General features: G+C 43.9%; 1 protein-coding gene across 1 annotated transcript in view; it reads right to left on the bottom strand.

Annotated features, from left to right (window-relative positions):
- LOC311239629 (putative acyl-CoA dehydrogenase 6) overlaps positions 1–10,895 on the bottom strand; it is an 83,972-nt gene continuing 73,077 nt past the window's right edge. Inside the window, exons 8-9 of the mRNA XM_084328007.1 lie at positions 7,511–7,661; positions 1–1,043 (exon numbers count right to left, since the gene is read on the bottom strand). Of these exons, the coding sequence (XP_084184133.1) occupies positions 947–1,043; positions 7,511–7,661 (248 nt within the window). The 3' untranslated portion in view covers positions 1–946. The remainder of the gene's footprint in view (positions 1,044–7,510; positions 7,662–10,895) is intronic.

Here is a 10,895-nt window from a genome sequence, read left to right as displayed (position 1 = left end):
ATACATTTTTATTTACACTAAATGACATTTGACTGTACATTAGAACTGTACACTTATAATTTTCTGGAGACTATGGAAAAACAGAAAAGCCCAGTATTAAGATGATCAACAACAATGAGCCCTGTTCAGTCAAGGCGGTGAAATTAACTAATGATACCAAAGATTTGAGGTAATATTTACACAAACCACATACCTGGATGGAACAGTCAGAAGACGGTGTCCATGATGAAAGCATGCCTTTCAGAGCAACCTGCCCCTTGTGAGCTATACAAAGATCCTACCGCTATATATTAGCCCCACTTTGTTCAATATCATGGAATAGTAAAATAACATGTTATTACAACGTGGTCTCATCAGAAAACGTAAATAAAGTACTAATCAATGTTATGTTATAACCATAAGTAATATATTTACTTATTGTATAAGTAATATATTTACATTTCGTATTGGTGGAAGTCCAAAACAAACCGTGTGACTGGGAGTTGCTTGTGGTCGAGTGCTCTCACCACTAGACTAAGACACCCACCCTGATACAAACACAGCAATACTATGATGTAAATATGTCTCGGTAGTCTGGAGGTAATTGTACACTTGTAACTTTTCGTTAATACGTCAATATATTATTTATGGCTGTACAATATGTACCTTTTTCCTGTGTAAAGTACTTTATTTAGATATTTGAAGTGAGATTGGGCTGGTTATTCCTATGGCTGCCCTAGGGCAGTCCGGACGGTATTTCAACATGAACAATGCCCTCCCAAAAAACAAACGAGAGAACTACAATATTCAAAGCTGTGACGACGTGGTGAAGAATCAATTCTTAAATTGAGCGGTATTCCCCTTTAATTTAACTGCACTTGAGGTGGTTTTCCGTCAGATTTGGACGTGAAAATGACGAGTCACTTAATAGCGGCGATGTTGTGACATCACTTCCTGTGTTGTGACATCACTTCTTGTTCTTGGGCAAGGTGTCCATGTATTTGCAGATGATTGACAGCATTACCTCATCAGCCCCTCCGCCGATGGATATTAATCTGGCATCCCTGTAGATTGGAAAGAGAGCAAGTTAATGCCAGCTGGCATGATACCAATTATAGTTATCACCTTCACACCATCTACCTTCAATTTACACAATGAAATCCATCTCACACGCGCACACACGCACACACCTCCTCTTCTCTTGCCTGATTTGCCCCGTCACTAGGTGTCACTGTAGTTTTAAAATAAGGCTTATAGAATCTGTTGAATGCACCGTCTTGTGACCGACTACTGACTGCTAATGAAGAAGTGATAAAGCTCCTCTCCACTTGGCCACTGCCAAAGTGCCCTTGAGCAGGGCACTTAACCCTTAAGCAGGGTGAAAAAGAGCTCTGTGAAACTACTCGGGTAAATAAAGGTTTAAACAGAACCTATCCTGGTAAATAAAGGTTTAAAACAGAACCTATCCTGGTAAATAAAGGTTAAAAACAGAACCTACCCTGGTAAATAAAGGTTTAAACAGAACCTATCCTGGTAAATAAAGGTTTAAAACAGAACCTATCCTGGTAAATAAAGGTTAAAAACAGAACCTACTCTGGTAAATAAAGGTTAAAAACAGAACCCACTCTGGTAAATAAAGGTTTAAAACAGAACCTACCCTGGTAAATAAAGGTTTAAACAGAACCTACCCTGGTAAATAAAGGTTTAAAACAGAACCTACCCTGGTAAATAAAGGTTTAAAACAGAACCTACTCTGGTAAATAAAGGTTTAAATCAGAACCTACCCTGGTAAATAAAGGTTTAAATCAGAACCTACCCTGGTAAATAAAGGTTTAAAACAGAACCTACTCTGGTAAATAAAGGTTTAAATCAGAACCTACCCTGGTAAATAAAGGTTTAAAACAGAACCTACCCTGGTAAATAAAGGTTAAAAACAGAACCTATCCTGGTAAATAAAGGTTTAAAACAGAACCTACCCTGGTAAATAAAGGTTAAAAACAGAACCTACTCTGGTAAATAAAGGTTAAAAACAGAACCTACTCTGGTAAATAAAGGTTAAAAACAGAACCCACCCTGGTAAATAAAGGTTTAAAACAGAACCTACTCTGGTAAATAAAGGTTTAAAACAGAACCTACCCTGGTAAATAAAGGTTTAAAACAGAACCCACTCTGGTAAATAAAGGTTAAAAACAGAACCTACCCTGGTAAATAAAGGTTTAAACAGAACCTACCCTGGTAAATAAAGGTTTAAAACAGAACCTACCCTGGTAAATAAAGGTTTAAACAGAACCTACCCTGGTAAATAAAGGTTATAAACAGAACCTACTCTGGTAAATAAAGGTTATAAACAGAACCTACTCTGGTAAATAAAGGTTAAAAACAGAACCTACCCTGGTAAATAAAGGTTAAAAACAGAACCTACCCTGGTAAATAAAGGTTAAAAACAGAACCTACTCTGGTAAATAAAGGTTAAAAACAGAACCTACCCTGGTAAATAAAGGTTTAAAACAGAACCTACTCTGGTAAATAAAGGTTTAAAACAGAACCTACCCTTATAAATAAAGGTTAAAAACAGAACCCACTCTGGTAAATAAAGGTTAGAAACAGAACCTACCCTGGTAAATAAAGGTTAAAAACAGAACCTACCCTTATAAATAAAGGTTAAAAACAGAACCCACTCTGGTAAATAAAGGTTAAAAACAGAACCTACCCTGGTAAATAAAGGTTAAAAACAGAACCTACCCTGGTAAATAAAGGTTAAAAACAGAACCTACCCTGGTAAATAAAGGTTAAAAACAGAACCTACTCTGGTAAATAAAGGTTAAAAACAGAACCTACCCTGGTAAATAAAGGTTATAAACAGAACCTACCCTGGTAAATAAAGGTTAAAAACAGAACCTACCCTGGTAAATAAAGGTTTAAACAGAACCTACCCTGGTAAATAAAGGTTTAAAACAGAACCTACTCTGGTAAATAAAGGTTAAAAACAGAACCTACTCTGGTAAATAAAGGTTTAAAACAGAACCCACTCTGGTAAATAAAGGTTAGAAACAGAACCTACCCTGGTAAATAAAGGTTAAAAACAGAACCTACCCTGGTAAATAAAGGTTAAAAACAGAACCTACCCTGGTAAATAAAGGTTAAAAACAGAACCTACCCTGGTAAATAAAGGTTAGAAACAGAGCCTACTCTGGTAAATAAAGGTTTAAACAGAACCTATCCTGGTAAATAAAGGTTTAAAACAGAACCCACTCTGGTAAATAAAGGTTACAAACAGAACCCACTCTGGTAAATAAAGGTTAAAAACAGAACCTACTCTGGTAAATAAAGGTTAAAAACAGAACCTACCCTGGTAAATAAAGGTTAAAAACAACCCACTCTGGTAAATAAAGGTTTAAAACAGAACCTACTCTGGTAAATAAAGGTTAAAAACAACCCACTCTGGTAAATAAAGGTTTAAAACAGAACCCACTCTGGTAAATAAAGGTTTAAAACAGAACCCACTCTGGTAAATAAAGGTTTAAAACAGAACCTACCCTGGTAAATCTAATTTAAACGGCCCACCAAATTATTCTCGACTGAAAAAGGTTATTATCTGCCTTTTGTTGACAAAGCCTCCACATCTGTAAAACACAAGGCAGGCTGAATAAAACACTATAGGCTAGTAGATCTGTAGTCCAAAGGCACGGTGAGTTCAAAAAGCTGCTCTGGGTCACAACGAATCCTCGTGAGAAAAGCTCATTCATATTTATAAATCCATGATTGAAAATTTGTTTATTTACTGTATTGTTGAGCAGGGGCATTTATAGGAGATCAGGGGCTGAGCCCAGGACACCGCCCAGGGCTGCGGTGATGCATACACATGGTGCTGTGGTGATGCATACACATGGTGCTGCGGTGATGCATACACATGGTGCTGCGGTGATGCATACACATGGTGCTGCGGTGATGCATACACATGGTGCTGTGGTGATGCATACACATGGTGCTGTGGTGATGCATACACATGGTGCTGCGGTGATGCATACACATGGTGCTGCGGTGATGCATACACATGGTGCTGCGGTGATGCATACACATGGTGCTGCGGTGATGCATACACATGGTGCTGCGGTGATGCATACACATGGTGCTGCGGTGATGCATACACATGGTGCTGCGGTGATGCATACACATGGTGCTGTGGTGATGCATACACATGGTGCTGCGGTGATGCATACACATGGTGCTGTGGTGATGCATACACATGGTGCTGCGGTGATGCATACACATGGTGCTGTTTTTCTGCTGTGCGGTCTGGCATTTATCTCTCTCTCTCTATCCTCCTCTCTATCTATCTATCTATCTCTACCAAGGTCAAAGTTAGCAGCAGGTGCCACACACACACCGTTGACAAGCTGCTACCCTTCTTAAGGAATCATCTGAGATGCAGCTCAACATTGTACATCGATATTCAATGTCTATTAACGTGCAATAAATATCACAATTTGATTATTGCCTATTCAAATGATTAAACATCCGAGTGTATGGTGGCCATTCCCATGCTCAATTCTGTCTCATAAGACGTTGCAGAAATCTTTGGGTTGATATAATTTGTTGTTACACAGATTTGGTGCAACATGTAGCAATTGTACCAATCTAGAATGGACCTGTCTCAAACCCTGCCCTCTTTTCTTGATCCTCCAATCACAACTGTCGCTTACCTCGGACAAACCAAGTTTGTCCGAGGTAAGCGACAGTTGTGATTGGAGGATCAAGAAAAGGGGCAGGGTTTGAGACAGGTCAATTGTACCAATCTAGAATTGATCAACATGGTTTGAATCCCTCCAGAATGAGGCACCAAGACCAGGAAATTGTGATTTGGTTGGAAAAGCATTTCTGTTCCGTTTCTGTTCTACTCAGAAACACCCCCCAATATGTGTCAATATACACAGGAAAGCCATACGTCCTCTGAACGCCCCCCCAGGTCTCTAGTCTGTGGTTGTGGAGCTACATGAGGCTGTGATTATCCTAGACGTCACAATAGGATGTTTTATGCAGTGAGGTCAAGTAAAAAAAAATTAAAAAATTAAAAAATTAAAAATGTCTCATTACAATAAAATGGCTGCTATGGGGACTAACGTCATCACAACAGATGGGCTCATTGGGTCCACACGGGTACCAGACACCCCATGTGTGTGAGCTTATGTGTGAAATAAAGCATAGTTTTAATGGTCCCATGTTTTGCTATTCCTTTCACTATTTGGGCAATGTTACACAATTCCTGTGAGTCTATGGAACACATCTGTAAGGTTTAAAAAAAAAAATTGTTTTGTATTTCTAATCAAGTACTCTAAAGCAGCATTTTTCCACTCCGCCCATACACGCAAAGCGCTTTGAGTGACAGTCACCCACAGTCTGCACTGGCAGACAGAGAGAGAGGTAGAGGGGGAGACTAATTAATTTCACCGTGGGGGGGGGCATAAGATATTTGCGCTATGATATTTTGCAACAGGTTGACGTGACGCGAGTGCCGACAGAGAGAGAGCAGAGAACGAGCGAGCGAGAGAGAGGGAGAGAGAGACAGAGAGAGGGAGAGAGAGAGGAGAGATGCTCAGAGAGGGAGAGAGAGAGGAGAGATGCGTCCCGACTGTGTGTGACACTGTGTGTGTGTTTCCCCACACACAGGGAATGTGTGTAAATGCTCCGAGACGACTCGAGGGAGAGAGGGAGAGAGAGACAGAGACAGACAGAGAGAGGGAGAGAGAGAGAGGAGAGATGCGTCCCGTCTCTCTCTGTCGGCACCCGCGCCACGTCAACCCGTTTGAGGAAGTGTCAGTATTTCCACTCGCTCTGTTGTTGAGCGGATGTGCGCTACAACCATAGAGGGGGCGTTAGTTATGCAGATCAGCTCCTTGCTGCGTAGGATAGCGAGTCAATGGCTTAGATCACTGGGGGAGGATCTTGTCTCAACTGAATTGGAGCAAATCCGCCAAAATGAGAATTTTGAGAGACACAGACCCCATTGATACAAACCCCCATTGCTAGAAAACAATGCTAAACACTGGAAAAAGGCCATTTATAAGACAGGGGACCTTTAAAATAAAGGGCATGTTAAGGTTTGGGGTTAGCAAAAACCATTTGTCCTGGATTTGCCCAAAGCTAGCAACACCCATGTTGTAGAGAACCTGTCTCACCTATAGAACCTGCTCTCTAGTCTCACCTGTAGAACCTGCTCTCTAGTCTCACCTATAGAACCTGCTCTCTAGTCTCACCTATAGAACCTGCTCTCTAGTCTCACCTGTAGAACCTGCTCTCTAGTCTCACCTATAGAACCTGCTCTCTAGTCTCACCTATAGAACCTGCTCTCTAGTCTCACCTATAGAACCTGCTCTCTAGTCTCACCTATAGAACCTGCTCTCTAGTCTCACCTATAGAACCTGCTCTCTAGTCTCACCTATAGAACCTGCTCTCTAGTCTCACCTGTAGAACCTGCTCTCTAGTCTCACCTATAGAACCTGCTCTCTAGTCTCACCTGTAGAACCTGCTCTCTAGTCTCACCTGTAGAACCTGCTCTCTAGTCTCACCTATAGAACCTGCTCTCTAGTCTCACCTGTAGAACCTGCTCTCTAGTCTCACCTATAGAACCTGCTCTCTAGTCTCACCTATAGAACCTGCTCTCTAGTCTCACCTATAGAACCTGCTCTCTAGTCTCACCTGTAGAACCTGCTCTCTAGTCTCACCTATAGAACCTGCTCTCTAGTCTCACCTATAGAACCTGCTCTCTAGTCTCACCTGTAGAACCTGCTCTCTAGTCTCACCTATAGAACCTGCTCTCTAGTCTCACCTATAGAACCTGCTCTCTAGTCTCACCTGTAGAACCTGCTCTCTAGTCTCACCTATAGAACCTGCTCTCTAGTCTCACCTGTAGAACCTGCTCTCTAGTCTCACCTATAGAACCTGCTCTCTAGTCTCACCTGTAGAACCGGCTGACCAGTCTCACCTATAGAACCTGCTCTCTAGTCTCACCTGTAGAACCGGCTGACCAGTCTCACCTGTAGAACCGGCTGACCAGTCTCACCTGTAGAACCTGCTCTCTAGTCTCACCTGTAGAACCTGCTGACCAGTCTCACCTGTAGAACCGGCTGACCAGTCTCACCTGTAGAACCGGCTGACCAGTCTCACCTGTAGAACCGGCTGCTGACCAGTCTCACCTGTAGAACCGGCTGACCAGTCTCACCTGTAGAACCTGCTGACCAGTCTCACCTGTAGAACCTGCTGACCAGTCTCACCTGTAGAACCGGCTGACCAGTCTCACCTGTAGAACCGGCTGACCAGTCTCACCTGTAGAACCGGCTGACCAGTCTCACCTGTAGAACCGGCTCCCCAGTCTCACCTGTAGAACCTGCTGACCAGTCTCACCTGTAGAACCTGCTGACCAGTCTCACCTGTAGAACCGGCTGACCAGTCTCACCTGTAGAACCGGCTGACCAGTCTCACCTATAGAACCGGCTGACCAGTCTCACCTATAGAACCGGCTGACCAGTCTCACCTGTAGAACCGGCTGACCAGCACGTCGCTGGTGAACCCCATGCCGCCCCAGTACTGCAGGCAGCCGTCGCCCACCTCCCGCGCCAGGCGGCCCGCCTTCAGCTTCGCCATGGAGGCCAGCTTGGTGACGTCGTTGCCCTTGATGTAGAGTGCTGCAGGGAGGGAGGAGGGAGAGGAGGAGGTGAGGAGGAGGTGAGGAGAAGGGAGAAGAGGAGGTGAGGAGGAGGGAGAAGAGGAGGGAGAAGAGGAGGTGAGGAGGAGGTGAGGAGGAGGGAGAAGAGGAGGGAGAAGAGGAGGTGAGGAGGAGGGAGAAGAGGAGGTGAGGAGGAGGGAGAAGAGGAGGTGAGGAGGAGGGAGAAGAGGAGGGAGAAGAGGAGGTGAGGAGGAGGGAGAAGAGGAGGTGAGGAGGAGGGAGAAGAGGAGGTGAGGAGGAGGGAGAAGAGGAGGGAGAAGAGGAGGGAGAAGAGGAGGGAGAAGAGGAGGTGAGGAGGAGGGAGAAGAGGAGGGAGAAGAGGAGGTGAGGAGGAGGGAGAAGAGGAGGGAGAAGAGGAGGTGAGGAGGAGGGAGAAGAAGAGGGAGAAGAGGAGGGAGAAGAGGAGGTGAGGAGGAGGGAGAAGAGGAGGGAGAGGAGGAGGGAGAGGAGGAGGTGAGGAGGAGGGAGAAGAGGAGGGAGAGGAGGAGGTGAGGAGGAGGGAGAAGAGGAGGTGAGGAGGAGGGAGAAGAGGAGGTGAGGAGGAGGGAGAAGAGGAGGTGAGGAGGAGGGAGAAGAGGAGGTGAGGAGGGAGAAGAGGAGGTGAGGAGGGAGAAGAGGAGGTGAGGAGGAGGGAGAAGAGGAGGGAGAAGAGGAGGGAGAAGAGGAGGGAGAAGAGGAGGTGAGGAGGAGGTGAGGAGGAGGTGAGGAGGGAGAGGAGGAGGTGAGGAGGAGGGAGAAGAGGAGGGAGAAGAGGAGGTGAGGAGGGAGAAGAGGAGGTGAAGAGGAGGGAGAAGAGGAGGTGAAGAGGAGGGAGAAGAGGAGGGAGAAGAGGAGGTGAAGAGGAGGGAGAAGAGGAGGGAGAAGAGGAGGGAGAAGAGGAGGGGGAAGAGGAGGTGAGGAGGAGGTGAGGAGGAGGTGAGGAGGAGGGAGAAGAGGAGGGAGAAGAGGAGGGAGAAGAGGAGGGAGAAGAGGAGGTGAGGAGGAGGGAGAAGAGGAGGTGAGGAGGAGGGAGAAGAGGAGGGAGAAGAGGAGGTGAGGAGGAGGGAGAAGAGGAGGGAGAAGAGGAGGTGAGGAGGAGGGAGAAGAGGAGGTGAGGAGGAGGGAGAAGAGGAGGGAGAAGAGGAGGTGAGGAGGGAGAAGAGGAGGGAGAAGAGGAGGTGAGGAGGAGGGAGAAGAGGAGGGAGAGGAGGAGGTGAGGAGGAGGGAGAAGAGGAGGGAGAAGAGGAGGTGAGGAGGGAGAAGAGGAGGGAGAAGAGGAGGTGAGGAGGAGGGAGAAGAGGAGGGAGAGGAGGAGGTGAGGAGGACGCTATACATTACACACCAGTAGGTAAGGGCCCGCGTCCACCTAGCGCATAATTAGGACCGCACGCGTCTGTTTTCAATGTATTACAATGGGGAGGGAGCGCATGCGGCCGCCTCTAGGAAGTGCGCTGCCTTCGGCGTCTTTTCTCAGCGTTTTTGTGCGGACGAAAGTTGAAACTTTCTGAACTTTCAGAGCGATGCGCTGAGCGCATATTCAAACAACCAATCACAGCCATTCATCTACCACTCTGTTTGTAACCTGACACCGGAGCTGCCTGCCTGTCTGGCTGTCTCCACACAGACCATTGAGATTCGCGACAAAACTAATAATAATAACTACACGAATACACTACTAAAAAGCTAATAAAAAGCAAAGGGCGAACTGTGGTGTCAGGCAATAACTATATATATAATTAATATACAATAAAGTTATTCAAATATGCTATAATATGTGCAAAACCGCGGCATGGCTGTAGATTTCTCTCTGTCATCTACAAGATGCGCTGCATGCCAGCGCTGCCGGCGCACTCCCAGCATGTTTCACGGAGAAATATGCGCTAGGTGGACGCGGGCCCTAAGGCTGTTTCCCCGAAGCCTGTTTTTGGGATTCGAACTTCGTCAGGGTTTTTCAAACGAGCATTCGAACCTTCGTTTTTAATTTAAAAAAAAAATTAAGAAAAATTAAACAAATATTTTATTTTTATAATTTTTTTTATATATAAATATCCTCAAACTAAATTCTCACTTTGAATAAAGTGATTAATCTGATTCAATTAGTCTTTTTTTCTTTTATTAAATCAACTTTCCAGCCCCAGACCCAGCCCAGGGAGAAGCCCCAGCCCAACTAAATCAATTAAATCAACTTTCTTTAATGAATATAAATCATCAGTTTCTTTTAATACTATAATATTAGTGTAGCCTAATCTTTATCTGCAACTGTGAAGAAAAACCCCATTGGTTTAAACAGAATGAATAAAAACATATATTATATTATATTATATTTTTTATTATTAAAAAAAAAATTCTAATGTTGATTTAGAATTCGAATGCCAACGTAACGGACGAAGGTTCGAACGTTTGGGCTCAGCCCTACCAGCAGTTATACATCAGTAGTAGTGTGTGTGTGATGCTGCTGTCTGTACCGTGCTCTGCTCCCAAACCCTGGTGGTGACGGAGAACATTTCATCTCTTATGTTCCCTCTACAATTGGCAATTTAGTTTCACCTATAAAACCTGCTCTCTAGTCGACTCTTACACCTCTGGACTCGGTCTATCATTCTGCAAGATGTATTACTGGTGACAGATATGATACCCACCACTGTGTCCTTTATGATATATATGATACACTGTGTCCTTTATGATATATATGATACACTGTGTCCTTTATGATATATATGATACACTGTATCCTTTATGATAGATATGATACACTGTGTCCTTTATGACAGATATGATACACTGTGTCCTTTATGATATATATGATACACTGTGTCCTTTATGATATATATGATACACTGTATCCTTTATGACAGATATGATACACTGTGTCCTTTATGACAGATATGATACACTGTGTCCTTTATGATATATATGATACACTGTGTCCTTTATGATATATATGATACACTGTATCCTTTATGACAGATATGATACACTGTGTCCTTTATGACAGATATGATACACTGTGTCCTTTATGACAGATATGATACACTGTGTCCTTTATGATATATATGATACACTGTGTCCTTTATGACAGATATGATACACTGTGTCCTTTATGATAGATATGATACACTGTGTCCTTTATGATATATATGATACACTGTGTCCTTTATGACAGATATGATACACTGTGTCCTTTATGATATATATGATACACTGTGTCCTTTAT

This window comes from Notolepis coatsorum (assembly GCF_963971535.1).
Source record: "Notolepis coatsorum genome assembly, chromosome: 13".
In the NCBI taxonomy this organism is placed as follows: Eukaryota; Metazoa; Chordata; class Actinopteri; order Aulopiformes; family Paralepididae; genus Notolepis; species Notolepis coatsorum.
This window is presented reverse-complemented; position numbering and strand designations above follow the sequence as displayed.